Consider the following 15,411-nt stretch of genomic DNA (forward strand, 5'->3'; position numbering starts at 1 on the left):
CGGTAAAATTCACTCTAAAACAACAATAGGTTACGTGATTGATGACTCGAACATGCACGCTTCCAAAATATTTTGTAGATTTTTCTTTAATCTAAAGCCGTTTCGATCGTGTCGAAGGTCAGTTCATAGACTTTATGTACCCAAATGTGAAAGGACTGACCAAGAACTTGAAGAAGTTGTAAGGAAAATCGACCATCATATTGAAAGCAGTCGACGCCTTTTCGTAATAACCGGAGCGGGTATTTCTACGGAATCTGGGATCAGGGATTATCGTTCCGAAGATGTTGGTTTGTATGCAATCAGCGAAAGCCGACCCATTCAGTATGCCGACTTTCTAAACAGCGCTGCAAATAGAAAGAGGTACTGGGCAAGGAACTATGTTGGCTGGGATGAGTTTTCAACAAGAGAGCCGAATACAGGCCATTTTGCCCTGGCAGAGCTAGAGAAAATAGGCAAAATACATTGGCTGGTGACGCAAAATGTCGACGCTCTGCACACCAAAGCTGGTTCTCAAAGAATCTCAGAGCTTCATGGTTGTGCACACAGGTAGTGTATGGCTGTTTAGCAGTCTGATTCACTTAGGCAATCAACCAGTCAGTCAGTCAGTCAGCACATCAATCAACCAACAGATCAATTTATCCGTTGGTCAATAATTGCAGTTAGTCAATCAGTCAGTCAGTCAAAGAGGCAGTCGGTCAGTCAGTTAAAGAGTCCATGATTCCCTTTGTTGGTTAGTAACTTTGTCAGCCAGTTGGATCTAAACAACTAGTTGGTCAGTCAAACAGGTGCTTGAATCAAGCAATCAGTCGGACAATCGGTCAGTCAGCCAGTCAAAACAGGCAGTCAGTCAATATCTAGTCAGTTATTAATAAATTCACTGAATAATTAACTTAATCATAAAAATTACAATTTCCTCAATTGTGATTAGTTTAAAAAACTCCTAATTTCCACCAAATTTACTTGCCAAGTTGTTATCAGTTTGTTTATCAGACAGTTAAATAAGCGAATCACATTCAAATTTGTGGTTTAAATCAATCGATTACATTCAAAGTTGTAGTTTAATAAACAAATCACAACCATTAAGCAATTTACACCTCCTTTGTCAGTATTTTAATGCAAATTTTCTCCTTCTTTCATAACTTGGCTATTTGTCTTTTCCTGGAAATTGTTTCTCCAGATAAACAAGTCACACTCCTGATGCATGGTTGTCCAATTTTTTAATCACTCGTATGATTACAAACCAAATTGGACTCCACTCAGTCCTATTACCATGACTAAGTTCATCATTAAGTCAGTTATAGGAAGTCAGGGTTGCTTTCCTAAATATGTGTCCTTGGTACTTCAGATTGAAGTGAGTGAAATGCCTGGAAGTGACTTTAAGTACCTTCCACTCAACTCAGTTGCAGTCAACAACGTTTATAAGCTTGTCATACCTTGTCACTAGGAGTAAATCTCTAACCTTTCAGGGTTGTTTGCCTTGGGTGTAAAGAGCTGACTTTGAGGGACGATCTCCAACAAAGAATGAAAGAACTTAATCCCTTTTGGGAGGCTACTGCAAGTGGGCATGCACCTGATGGAGACACCTTTCTCTCAGATGATGAAGTCAAGGATTTTGCTGTTCCCACTTGTGTTAACTGTGGTGGCATACTAAAGCCTCATGTTGTATTTTTTGGTGACTCAGTACCTAAACCAATGGTGTCATTTATTCAAGAACGATTACAGGAATCTGATTCAGTTTTAATCATAGGATCTTCAGTTGAAGTGTATTCATCATATCGCTTTGCTGATGCTGCCTGGCGGCAAAGTAAGCCTATAGCGATTTTGAATATTGGTGCAACAAGGGCTGATAAGATAGCCTCGGTCAAATTGTCAGCCATTGCTGGAGATGTTTTACCAAGACTTAAAATACTGTCCCATGTTTTTACTCTCAACTGTACCTGAGAATTCATAGACCTGATAATATTTTCTCTCTAAAATGTAGCCTGCGTTGTAGATGTTTGGAATGATCGTGAGCAAGATCCATGTGCACACTGATCCTATTTGCTGGGTTAACCCTTAAGCTCCCAGAAGTGATTGACACATAACTTCTCCCTATAATATCCAGCCATTATCCAGCAAAGGAACTGAGAATATTCAACTAATCAGGTAGAAGTTATCTTGATCCAACACCAAATTCTTGTAACTCATTTAAAAGGAAACATGTAGCATCAAGGGGGAGAGAATTAACAATCACATCTTGAGAGTTGAGGGGTGAATGGAACACCTGCTCTGCTTGCCATATGAAATACCAATCACTTCAAATTCAAACTACTTGATTCTATAAATATTTACTATCCCATTAAGTCTGAACTTACAAGATAATGTATATTAATCCTGTTAAATATATTTTAAATAAGTGCTCATTGTGGGTTTATGTAAAGACAAATTTATAATTTCTAATACAGCTGTAGGTGGATTCCACCAACAAGTTTACGCTCCTGGTCTCCTGATTCTGATTACACTAAGATGATTCCTTGGGAAGATTGTAATGGTGCAGTTTGTCACATGCAGTTTTAACTGAACTTAGGAGTGCTTGTACGAACAAGAAAATAGTTATGATAACCTTACGAATGAATCATCAATTGATATGAATTGGGAGCCATCAAGGATGTGAACACCTTTACATCTATCAAAAATCCATTTCGGCTGGCCTCATGTGCCACTGTTTTTTGTTCTTACCACATTTTGACGTCATTTGTGATCTATTACTGAACAGATGCACGGCAACTTGGAATCTATTTGTTAAATAGATAAGTTGACTTTGTTAGCAAATGGCTCAGAGGAAAAGGTCTACAAGGGCTAGGTTTTTCTGCTTAGTTATAACATAGAAACTAATGGTCACTGATTTTACCTTTTACAAAAATTAACCGTCAAATCTGGTACTTCAAAGCAATTTTTGCCTAGCGGGTGGGCATATGAGCAAAACAATCTTCAAAAGTTCAAATGCCAGGAGGGAAGGATGTTGAAGCGCTGCATTGATAAACACACAAGTTTGATTGAGATACCACTTTTATTAAGTGAGGTTCTTGTGCATAAATTATCTAAGGTAAATTGCCTGGTACCAGTACTGGCTGTACGTTAACATTTTAAATGAGAATGGAGTATTTCATACAATTGTTCTGCAAGATGTCCTCGTTCGTTACTAATGAACAGTTCTTTGAACAAATACAGATGGTTTGGCAAATTTGAGAGGTTAATGGTTAGAAGGTATGTGAGACAAAGCAAACACAACTTTGGAGAATTAATTCGATAACCATAATTATAAATTTGCAGCACTGTGGAAGCATCAATAAGATTTACAAGAAATTTTTCACAAAGAGTTCTCAGTCTGTCCAACAAAAACCTGTCAGCAAGTGTTAACAGATCCAAATAGAACTGTAATTCATTGTCATTCACTTGAATTTCTATGACTTTTTTTCTTAACACCTCACAACATGATTGAGAAGAAATCATTTCACTAGAGATCTCTTCATTTGGAGTGATCTTGCATCCATACATGTGATGTAATGCAAATTCAAAGACATCCTCAGAAATGTCTTGAAGAGAGATTTCAGACTGTGTTGATTCTAAGAAATGTTCTGACAACATGGCAGTGAAAACATCAGAGGCTGATTTGATAAGTAGCTTGTGTGCTACAACTTTATCCCCCTTTTCCATCACAAATATAATATCAGGAGGACCAAACGAATTTGCGTGGTACAGGCACGAGGAACAATCTTGCTCATCACTTGAGGAAAGAGCTTGGATGTTGCTGAGCTCCTTTTTCAGCTTTTTCATTTGGTGCAGATCATCAGATGCATCTGGGTTTGACTCTTCAATGGTTGATGAAGTCAGATCTTTAGAAATACCTTCACTTTTCGTCCATGTAACATTACCAGGGAATATTACTTGTAACTCATTTGCCAAAACTATCACAGATTCCACTGCAATTGGAAAGGTCTCACCAGTTGGAGAGAGTGATTTGAAAAGATCACACAGCATTTTTAAGCCTTTCCTTTCCACAAACATTTGCTGTCTCAGTTTAGTGGTCCTAGAAAAATGACAACATAGCTTTTAAATGTTGTTGTTGTTTTTTTTGTTCCCTAAGATATCCTGTGGTGGTATTTGAGTTCATGCCATTTAACAATACAATAGGCCATGCTGAGGAGGAGGGAGGGGGGGGCAAAAGAGCAAAACACCCAATGGGACATATTTTATTTATGTATATAGGTATGTGTCATCAGGGCCTAATTGATTAAAGTGGCCTCCCTGAGGATGTCAGTGATATGGAAAATAATTTGTAATCTGGTATGGAAAAAGGCATACCATGTAATAAAAAAATGCAATGCCCATACGTTTACTTTCACAGGATTCTCTAAGAAGGCCATTCCTAGGCACAGCTTTACGTCACTAGCCCCTGTGTGCAGGAAAGTGTTTCTAAAAATGTCTCAACAAAAGGTGAACATACATTTAGTTCATGAACAAAAACATAATCCAAAATCCAAAAAAGGGTGTTGTTTAACATAAACAAAATGTGGAACTAAATACCTGCACAGGAGTGGCAGAGCAAGCACACATTCTTTATGCTCTTCCTTTGATCCTGTGAGAAGTAAGTTTTCAATCTCACCCTTTCCACAGAGGGTTTGTGCTTGGTTTGAAAGGATCTTTAATAAATGTTTTCCTATTTCCTGACAATGGCTTTGGGTTGCTGAGGACATGGACTGGTACAGTGCATTAGGGTTGATCTTATCCTTTGGTCTAAATAAATTGTCTTCAGAATTTTGACTGCCAAATCTTTTTCTGAAGGGTGTTGGCAATCTCTGTTCCTCAGATGAATGGGCATTTAATTCAGGATCATGGAGCTTCTGTGGATATGCATTTTCTTGATATTCACAATTCATGAGGCATAACTGGTGATGAATGGCAACCACAGCTCCATGCACTATTAAATCTCTGAAACAAAGTGCATTTTCTGCCAGAAGATTTAGGATACGTGCACACTTGGGGTTAGGATTGTTCACCAACCGCAGATAATCCAGCAAAGCTTGAATGCAAGGCTTGTTAACAAGATGAGTGCTTGGATTGGTCATGTGTGCAATACGCAATAGTAAGGTAAGAGCACTCTGGCCAAAACTGCGATGATGTAGACCTGACTGAACCTTCGGCGACAGAGGAGAGACTAACACAGGTTCATCTTGAACATTACTATTACTAAGAGGTAGGGTCAACAAATTTCTTTGGCCAACTGGGGAACCTGGCATTACCTGGGTTTGATTTTCAGTGCACATTGAATTAGGATCATCACAAGTCAGACCTAGGGTTGGTTCACATAAATCACATTCTCTCTGTGTTTTTGAAAAATCTTGATGTGACGACAACACTCTTGGGCAACTTGCTGTTGACAATGTTGCAAGGTCATGCCAGGAGGATGCAAGAGATGAAACACTGCGAGAAAAGGTGCATACTGACACCAACGTCGTTGTATCAGTCTGTCTGGCAGCAAAACTGAACACAGACTGTCCTATGGTACACACACCTGGAGGAGGGGTAGTCGGAATGGGTGATGGCTTTAGTTTGAGTCTCCTTTTGAACTTTGAAAGTCGCCCTGTCACTTTAGTGTCAGTGACCTCCCTTGCTGTTTCTTCCAGCTTCTTGAGGAAAGTTTCATCCTTCAGTGCCTCTGCACTAACATCAGAAAAAGAGCTTCTTACTGTGTTTGTCCTCATTGAGTAATCTGTATAAAAGTCTGCTGTAAATGATTGGTGATCTGTAAAACCATCATCATGATCTTCAAAGTCACTTCTGGATTGAATTTGATGTATAATCCTGTTAAGATGATTAATTAGACCAGGAACTAATTCTCCATTAAGGAGAATTTCCAAGTCTTTTTCGCTGTGACAATACTGTGCAAATGCAAAAACAATCTTTTTCTCAAGAGACAGCCATTTTCCTGACAATAAAATCTTCAATAATAGTTCCAATGCTGAAGAATCACGAACCCTTACACGATTGATGCCTTCTCTGCAACAATAGCAGAGTCCTTCAATTGCCTTGACAGTAACATGCCCCAGCTCATCTCTTTTGAGTTGCTTAGTCAAAGCCTCTATCCCACCTTCACTGCCTATACAAACACGCACATGAGCATGATGGGCTAAGTTTGCTAAGGACAGAGTGGCTGAGTTCCTCACTTGTAAAAGTTCACTGTTAGCTAGCTTAACAATGTATTTGACACTACCACAATCTTGAACTTGCTGAGCAAATTCCCTACTACATTCCTTGGTAAGCTCTGCTACAGTTTTTATGCAGCAATTCACAAGTGAAGGCCTCTGGGACTGCAAGATTTCCATGATGGTTTTAACAGCATCTAAATCCACTATGGCCTGTTTTCTAGCTGGATTTGTGCATACCATCCTTAATGCTCTTAAGATGGACTGTTGGCAATCACTGTCAGATGTCTTTGTTAAAAGCTTAACAAGTTCATGAATAACTCCAAGCTCCTCCATGACCTGCACACTAAGCTCATCTTCTGCCATGTTGGCTAATGCTCTAGATGTCCTGTTTAAAATGCTGGTTTTCACATTGTTCTTTAGAACTTCAGCTGAGGGAATATAAAAGAAGAAAAAAATATACTTTATCTCTAAATAAGTAACCCTAGCTACCTTGAACTTCATGCTTCTCTAGTAATAAATAAAAGTTTAAAAACCTCCCAATAACTCAAACCACTTTCAATTTCCCATGAAGGTCCAAGTTGCTACAGGAGTGGGAGTCAAATATATATTAAAGTGACAGCTAACAGGATAACCTCCATCATGCATGTTTATTTGCCCTACAATGTTGCCCATTCCTTGGAGCTTGCAGCTTTAGTTCAGCTTCATTCTGGGAAACTGATCACTGAACTTAGAAGAGATGAAGTCCATGGGCAAATCTTCTTGCATGCTTTCCCGCCAAAATAAAGGCTAAAGTTAATTTAGGTTACATGTAAATATTGCAAGGTCTTTGTAAAAGGCCAATCTCCAGACTGTCTAGCAAGAGGAAAAATATCTTTACGCACACCTCTAAACAATCTGCATGATCTTTGATAAGAAAGATTTTGGCAAGATTTCGAATTCTGCACAGCTCCATAATACATTATGCATACCATTACTCCTTTAACTCCCAAGATCTGATTGTAAATTCTCCCTTCTAGCTGCTACACATTTCCCTGTAACTTAGTTATGAGAATTTGGTGTTAGATCAGGACAAAAACCTGTACCTGATAAGTTTGAGAATTCTCATCATCTCTTTACTAGATAAGGTATGGATATTATGGGAGAAGTTACATGTCAATCACTCCTGGGAGTTAAAGGGTTTATTCTTTGATAAAGAAAACAATGCCAACACAATAGATTTAGTATGGGACTACGCCTTTGTTTCAGAATATCATGTAGTTACATGGAAATACTTCCGAGATTTGTTTTTCCCAAGCAACTATGTATATGGGGTTTTTTAAGAGAACAGTAGATCACAAAGAGTTGGATTTTGTATGTACTCACCAAGAACTGCTATTCCATCCAGTCTCCTTATCTACAAAACAGACGAGACGCGATAGAATTAGCTATAGAGAACTTTTGTACGCAATTTCGACCCTACGGTAACTTACTTCTCTTCTGCTTAGTTCCTGACGAGCACAATTGGCCAGCACACTTAACGCCATGTCAGCGATTGTTTTATTCGGCAGTTGGATAAGAGCTACCAGTCGTTTCAAACCACCTTTTGCGCAAAAAACATCAACATTATCCTTGTCCTTAGTCATTTTTGTCAAAGCAATTAGAGACTTTTTAGTTTTGGAGTCTGATTTCGGGTTTAATTTTGAGATCAGGTCCTCAATGTATTTAGCACAAGCGGCCGCCATTTTTCCGACGTCGCTCAGAGAAGCTACTGCGCATCTGTAAAGCGTTTTGGAGAGTGGGGAGAGAGGGGAGGAGGGTTGTCTCTTAATGTATCGTCACGCTCTAGCAAGACATGTAAGACACTACGCTAATTTGCTAAGAACTTACGTACGGGAAATTTACTAAGGTTAGTGATCGTTTTTTTTAGGTACATTTTTCTCCAAGAATGGTCATTTGTTGGGGTGCTGAGGCTTCGAAGAGCTAGAACAAGAGATATTTCGAAGCGATGAAGAGAACATCTTAGCAAGTAATGAATTTCAGCGTTTTTGAGTGCGACCCTCACCATCCAGCATGATTCCATTTTGACCCTTATTACCTATCGCTTCATCATTCCGTAAGTTTAAACGAATGAACTTAAGTGCAAACGCTTACCGGAGTGTGGCATACAGGAAGTCCTGATCCCGTTTCATGCACGAATTTGAAAAAAATTCACGCGTCACGAATGCTTTAAACATATCACGCATCAAGATTTGAAAGAGAAAAATTCAAATCTCAGTTCAGTGCAGTGCTAATGGTGCAAGGAATTGTTTATCACAATGCACTCTAAGTTCATTAGACATGGCATGGCCCAGGTTGATCGGCACAAAACACATTTTTCTTTGTCGTATTGAAATGGGTGAGGAAATGAACAGATTTGCCACTTACGCAGCGGGGAAGGGGTCAGGGTTTGAAGCCGTTACGCGTTAGTGGCACAGCACCTGCTAAAATCCATTTAACCCTTTCACTCTCAACAAAACTGTAGTAATTTTTGTTACTGTCTGCCATACAATTCTTATGATGTTGGTTTGGAGAATTCTTTATTGGATCAACTACTAATTAATCTCCTAACTGATATTTTCTTTGTTCTCATGACTACTCTGCTTAATATTGTATTGATATATAGGGAGAAATTCTGTCTTGGTGACTCATAGGAGTGATAGGTTTAAGACTAACTCCATGCCTCTTTGCTTGCCCTCCATCAAAGTTGTTCTTCAAGATATACCCACCTTATTAATTTGTGATTTTCTTGCAAGTTAAACGATGGCATCAGGCCAGATCCAAACTGTCCTTGGTCCCATTCCACCCAGTGCCTTGGGCCGCACCCTCACCCATGAACACATCAAGATGGATTACAAATGCTGCCTGAGACCACCCTGGAGGGAGTCTGATGTAGACAAAATGGCAAATTCAGAGTTCACTATGGCCAATCTTGGGTGGATACAGCAGAATCCCTACAGCCATAAACTAAACTTGGCTCTTGGAGATGAGCCCTTTGATGATATTATGGCAGAACTCAACTATTTTAAGCAGGAGGGTGGCCAGAGTATTGTCGAAGTGACTACAGTTGGTATTGTAAGGGATGTGGAATACCTTGCCAAAGCAGCATCGGCAACTGGCCTGAATATTATTGCTGGAACAGGTTACTACTTAGACTCCACTCTTCCAGCAGAAGTAAAGTCTTCATCAGTTGAAGAGCTTTCAAAGGTTAATTCACTTTTTATCAGCTACATGTTCAATTCAGAGAAGTTTTGTCAGATCTTGAGAGAAGTCCTTCACCTTTTTTTCTTTCTTAGTACTTGTCATTTCAACAGGTGATATCCAGTTTTTGTACAGTCAATGAATAATTGTTTTTCTCTTTCTTACTAGACCATGGTCAAAGAACTTACTGAAGGTGTTGGTGATACATCAATAAAGTGTGGTGTCATTGGTGAAATCGGCTGCTCTTGGCCATTGGAGCCCACAGAGAAGAGATCTCTCTTAGCAGCTGCCGCAGCACAGACTTCAACTGGTGCTCCTCTGATCATCCACCCTGGACGTAATGAGTCATCACCCATGGAGATTGTCAGAATTCTTCAAGAAGCTGGAGCAGACATCAATAAAACTGTCATGAGTCATCTTGATCGCACTATTTTTGATCGAGAAAAACTCCTGGAGTTGGCAGCTACTGGGATTTATCTGGAGTATGACTTTTTTGGTATTGAACTGTCATACTATCAGCCTAACTATGCTGTGGATGGCATCAGTGATGCACAGAGAATCCAGAATATTAAATTTTTGGCCTCAGAAGGCTATGAAGATAAGATTGTCATTGCACATGATGTACACACTCGCCATCGCCTAGTAAAGTATGGTGGCCATGGGTATGCGCACATACAAAAGAATGCAGTACCAAAAATGCTGATGAGAGGAATTTCTCGGGAGTTAGTTGACAAGATTCAGATCTCAAATCCTAAAACTTGGTTAACCTTCAAGTAAAACAGTTTTATTAGGGTGAACCTTGAATGTTATTAAGAATTAGAATAATTTTTATGTAGGTTTTTGATTCAATGTTTGACTAGATATCACCCATGGCAAAATAGGCATGGAGTTGATGGCTCTACTGGGAGATTTTATAGGTATAATGTATGTTTTAGTTTGATCCAGTCATTTAAAGATTTATTAATTATTTACTGAATACACTCTTCATCTATCAACTGAAATGCATGAATAAATAAAGAAAACTTTTAATTTCATCAATAAAGGGGTAAGTTTCTATAGAAACTGTGGTGCTGCATCAGTGTGAGAGTGTAACAGGGTAATTTAGTATTATCAACTGAATTGATAATGTACATTGGCCACAGTAAAGAGTTAAGAAACTGATGTTTCAAGCTTTAGCCCTCTGGTAGAGCACAGACAAAGGGTTAATATGTTCAAAACCTTGGCTTTGTAACTCTTTACAGAGGCCAATTAACATTATCAACAGAGTCGATAATATTAAATTACCCTATTGAAATTTCATAATTTGTCTGAAAAATTAATAAAAATGGTCCATTTCATACAAATGATATTTCCATTATAAGTTAAATGGATTTAAGGTTCGAATGATCTCAAACTTGGTATTCTTTGTTCAAGAATTTCTAGTTTTTTATCTATATCAATTAAATGCAAAATGAAAATCATGTTAATTTTTTCATGTGTGTGTTATAATGCTAATGAGCTGTTGACACATTACTCCCCTTTTGCACAACCCTGTCAGGTTGCTGAACTAATGACAAAGTGTCCTTTATTCCCAATCCTAGGTAATTCATCAATGAAGTTAAAGTTATAAGTCAAATAATTTTCCAAGATAAGTAAATTCTAAATATTTCAAGGTGGGTATTTAACATTTGATTCTTTCAGTGAGAGGATTTTAGTAATAAAAATCCGCGTACGTCTGATAGCTAGGAGGTAAGGACCCCCACACTCTCCCCCTGGATTTGCTACTGCTCTTCAGAATGCGGGGTCTGGAGCAAATGCCTTTCAGGTGAGATCCTGGGTACGAGACTACCAGCAAGATAACCATGGCGGACTAAGAGCTCGTCAGAGTTGTCAAACTCACAATTATTTCATTTGAATGGCTTTGTCACTTCGGCATGTTGTAGATCAACTATTTTCCGAAGTTCGCCTAGCAAAAGAGGAGCATGGTCATCGTGAGTGTTTCATTTTTCATCTTTTTGTGTGTGTGTGTGTGTGTGTGTGGAAGTTAAGATGTCATTGAAGAAAGTCCCTGATCATCTTAGCCATGGCTTATCAAATACTAGCGTCTTGCCCTTTTTTAATTGATTTCTAGACACATCCTGTCTACTCATAGTTTTACTGAATAAAGTTTCATTTCTCCTGTTGTTTTGTTTGTCGTTTCAGTGACAGATGAAATACTTTCCGCGTAAGTATCGATTTGCAACGAGTTGATTATATAATAATTAGTTTGTGGTTAGTCTCCCTGTTTTCCCATGATCATAGGATGAGGGTTTCATTAAAGTGAAACTCCCAATGACTCACTGTAAAAGGTGACATCAGCGACTGTCGGAAATTTGAGAGGAACTCGCACAAAGGTGTATGAAATGCGCTGAATGTATGGCATGTGTCTGCGATGCATGAATGTGTAAACGAAAAGCATAACTTTTGAAGGTTTTTTTAAAATTATTAATCTCTGCTAAAAATCATGTGTTTGTGTTTGATAATGAGGTTTCTGAGGTTTGACACTGCATCCGTTTTGTTTTTATCAGGTTACACTTTGTATTCCACCAGCCACTGTTACATGCTTTAGACTTGATAGATAGGAAGAACATTACAAAGTTAACAACTCCTAGTGGAAGGGTTTTATATCAGGTCAGTAAGAGAAGATAAAAGCCTTCAAGACTGCGTGTACCTTAGCAATTTTCAGTTGAGTGTTGAAAATGATTCAAGATTGCTTTATTTTTGCTTTACTTCACTCTGTGATTGGTCCACAAAATGTGCACCACTCTCTCAACCAATCAAACACAAAACTGAAACCAAGCACAACTTGGTTGCTTGCATTTTGCTGTACTTCAATCAGTTTGGTTTGTTTTACTTTGAGTTCTCATTGGCTCTTAAAGGTGTCTTTTCTTCTTCTGAGTGGCCTTTGTAACCACTCTGGTTTTGGATTTACAGCATTCAATCAAAATGCACTCCATTGGAAGCCATGGTTGATGTACTGATCTGTAGTAGATTGAATGATGTCTTTTGTCATAGTTGCTCTGTAGGTAACAAATTATAAACCAACAGTCAATTCTTATAACACTTTTACCTCAAAGAAAGAGTAAGTTTTACTTACAATACCACCTCTGAGTCACACTTCAAGATCAGGAGAATTTATGAACTGATCACCAAATAAAGAAGCTCTTAAATTCTCCTTGTCAGCCGCTTAGGAAATGTATAGAGAACAGCTGGGAGAATATGTGTACTTGTCTAATGTTTAGGTGTAAAGAGTTCACATGAAGTTATGTAAGAGTGTTGCTCTTTTCAGGTTGTGGGTAGTTCTAACACACTCTACACTTGCCTTATATCTGGAGACTATTGTACCTGCCCCTCTTACACTTTCACAGGTTTGACTTGAATTTAAGTTGTAAAGAGTTAATAACACAAAAGTGAATAATTTGTGTCTGTATATGATTCAATTCAAAGGCAGATTTCAAGAATATGAATGTTACTTTGTGACTGACATTATAGGAGGCACTTTGCATCACTTAAATACTAACTGACTAAATACCAGTGACTCTCTTACAAGCCGACCAACTAACTAATGAACTGACTCATTGACTTATTTATTAACAATTTGAAAGATTCATTCAATGAGAGACATATAAACCAACTGATCAACTGACAAACTGATTGATGTGTTAAATATTCAACTGATTACTTGACTTAGTGACAAATTGTCAACAAACTAATAGAACTGGTTGAAACAAAGGCTGATGGTTTCACTCAGAACTAGCTGAAAAAATGACTGCCCACCTGACTTACTTACTTTATATCTGTGGATAAGCTGAATGATTGTTGAACTGACTCACAAAGTGATCTGACTGATCATAGGACTGGATGAGTTACTACATGTAACTAACCCTAACTAACCCACAAACTGTCTAGTGTTCTATGGGAAGATGTACCACCCTGTTAGGTGAAGAAATCAACAAACTATATAGCCTAACCAACTGCATGTTTGCAGACCACTGAATGGCTGTGGTGTTATTGGCAGACTCAGTGACTTACTGGAATTAATCATGAGTTTAAAGAAAGCAATATGTGAGGAAATGGACGATTATTCCTCACAGAGTCATCCAAAACCTTGCAAATGAATACTGGGGATGAATTTTAGGTTCTTAGAGTCCCTCAGCTAACTTGGGATGTTAGCAAATTTATGCACATGTTCTAATAATCTTTTTTTTCTACATGTGCCTCTCTGTCTTGTTAGTGTTAGTCAAGATGGAATCACTTATGGTGAGCAATGACAGATATAGAATGAAGATTATGAAGAATTTTAAGTAATTCGAGACAAGACAGGATTTCATTGATTTTTGGCTCACTATACTCTGTTTGGTCTAAAAATTTGAAGCTTCGTCGTAACCATTATGCCTAAGTCACTCACTATTCCTCGCGCTTTAGGCAGTTTGTTTGTTTTCAGTTTTCAATGGTTTCTTGCCTCAGAGCCCTTTCCTGTAAGTGGCCGTTGTGATCACTGATTTATGACACCCGATTAACGTTACAAGCGGTGTGTTCAGAGTGCAAACGGTGCAAGTAGATCGTTGCACCGTTGTTGTCTTTTTTTTATATCTCAGTGTCTGTATTCATAACGCGAATCTTCAAGGAACCATACATAGTTCATAAACTCGCCCGGACGTCCGTAAGAAACTTACGTTGAATTCAGAATCCAATCTTTTTGTCATCTTACATACACTCTTGCCTCAGTACATGCTTGTGATAAGTTCCAGTTGATTTTCTGCGTGTAATTAACACATTTTTACACACTCGCTTGCGTGCCTTTTTTATCAAACTTATCCGCGTGAAGTTACAAGCATTGTGTCTGATACGAGAGTAATACGCGTTAACACGCCATGTACACGTTAGCGATACCACACGCTTCATCGTCCTTATATTTCTGTGCCTTAAGGAGCCAAAGGTGTCGCCCAATAATGACAGAACAACAGTCTGCTAGTAGTTCCAACATGAAAAATGTTAGCCGCCATTTTTTTTTTAAGATACACAAAGGAAGGGTATAGCCCCCATAAAGTTTTGATGACGTCTGACTTGTCTCTATTTGATAATTCTAACAGTGCAAGCATCTGTTGGCTGTACATCTCGCTGAGGCCTTAGGAGAGTGCAAAAACCAAACCATCACCAATGAGGATTTTGTTGCCCATATGTGTTATGATAGTGTTGTAGATAATAACAAGAACGAGGAACATCTATAGGAAAGAGAAACTGGACACCTGTTCCTCCACCAGTGGTCGGCGTTTTTCGCTTCACAGGATCAATTGCGAACATTGTTGTTGATCATTAAATAAGAGACGGACCTTTTTCCTCCTGCTTCTCAGCCTGGCGTTTGAAAATTTTTAATATTTAAAGTAAAAATTGGTCATGAGAGGATGTTATTTGCTATCCACCTAGTTTCTGGGTCTGTCTCCTTTGAGAAACTTGTCGAGAGGATTTACATCGGTAGAACTTAATAAATAAATCACCTCCAAATAGCAGGTTGTTGCAGTTTTAGTCTTCCACACGGTTATTACGGCATGCTATCAGTTTACCTGCTTTAGAAATGCAATGAAGCGCAAACTGGGAATCTATGGTTTTTATTCTCTGTAGTACCAATTTTGTTAAATACAGGCTTGAAAGGGGGCAACACTGACCAAATCATGCTTTGCGGGAGGTTTTTATCGCTGAGCTCAAGATAAGAGCGCAGTTGATAAAGAAGACGATCCCTTGAAGGTGTGGTTGACGGAAAGAATTCCTCGCCCTTTCACGTTCCCTTACTTAAACGTTACGTCGAAGCACTACTGGAGCCTAACCTCCTTAGCTTAGCCTTAAAACTCGGTTCGACGCATAGTGAGATGATATGATCCACTAAGTTAAATTTCACGTGCACTTCTGTTTAAGACAAGACGAATCACGTTTGTAGTCCTAATACCGTGACTTTGGCTTGAAGAGCTTGGAAATTATCATGAGATCTCAA

The 15,411-nt window shown here is 38.6% G+C and overlaps 4 protein-coding genes and 1 pseudogene across 5 annotated transcripts; 4 read left to right on the forward strand and 1 right to left on the reverse strand.

Moving 5' to 3' along the window:
* The window catches only part of LOC136279210 (2-(3-amino-3-carboxypropyl)histidine synthase subunit 1-like), a 490,303-nt pseudogene that overhangs the window by 178,407 nt on the left and 296,485 nt on the right, over positions 1-15,411 (forward strand).
* Positions 40-2,472, forward strand: LOC131794030 (NAD-dependent protein lipoamidase sirtuin-4, mitochondrial-like). The gene is made up of 2 exons (XM_059111538.2): positions 40-546; positions 1,467-2,472. The coding sequence occupies exons 1-2, from the start codon at positions 53-55 to the stop codon at positions 1,939-1,941; spliced, it is 969 nt and encodes a 322-aa protein (XP_058967521.1). The 5' UTR covers positions 40-52; the 3' UTR covers positions 1,942-2,472.
* LOC131794028 (armadillo repeat-containing protein 5) lies at positions 2,312-7,936 on the reverse strand. Its single transcript, XM_059111534.2, has 4 exons — positions 7,658-7,936; positions 7,551-7,581; positions 4,567-6,616; positions 2,312-4,069 (listed from the first exon to the last, which is right to left on the reverse strand). Exons 1-4 carry the CDS (start codon positions 7,907-7,909, stop codon positions 3,118-3,120), a joined length of 3,285 nt encoding a protein of 1,094 aa, XP_058967517.2. The 5' UTR covers positions 7,910-7,936; the 3' UTR covers positions 2,312-3,117.
* On the forward strand, positions 7,974-10,809 carry LOC131794029 (phosphotriesterase-related protein-like). 2 transcript variants are annotated; one of them, XM_059111535.2, is made up of 3 exons: positions 7,974-8,073; positions 8,960-9,410; positions 9,573-10,804. In XM_059111535.2, exons 2-3 carry the CDS (start codon positions 8,967-8,969, stop codon positions 10,179-10,181), a joined length of 1,053 nt encoding a protein of 350 aa, XP_058967518.1. In that variant the 5' UTR covers positions 7,974-8,073; positions 8,960-8,966; the 3' UTR covers positions 10,182-10,804. The 2 variants fall into 2 exon arrangements, with proteins under 2 accessions (XP_058967518.1, XP_058967520.1); XM_059111537.2 differs by lacking the exon at positions 7,974-8,073 and adding an exon at positions 8,080-8,193 and having other exon boundaries at positions 9,573-10,809.
* LOC131794031 (zinc finger SWIM domain-containing protein 7-like) lies at positions 11,235-14,932 on the forward strand. The gene is made up of 6 exons (XM_059111539.2): positions 11,235-11,374; positions 11,586-11,607; positions 11,951-12,053; positions 12,712-12,790; positions 13,657-13,682; positions 14,516-14,932. Exons 1-6 carry the CDS (start codon positions 11,299-11,301, stop codon positions 14,651-14,653), a joined length of 444 nt encoding a protein of 147 aa, XP_058967522.1. The 5' UTR covers positions 11,235-11,298; the 3' UTR covers positions 14,654-14,932.

Source organism: Pocillopora verrucosa, chromosome 2 (assembly GCF_036669915.1).
Source record: "Pocillopora verrucosa isolate sample1 chromosome 2, ASM3666991v2, whole genome shotgun sequence".
NCBI lineage: Eukaryota > Metazoa > Cnidaria > Anthozoa > Scleractinia > Pocilloporidae > Pocillopora > Pocillopora verrucosa.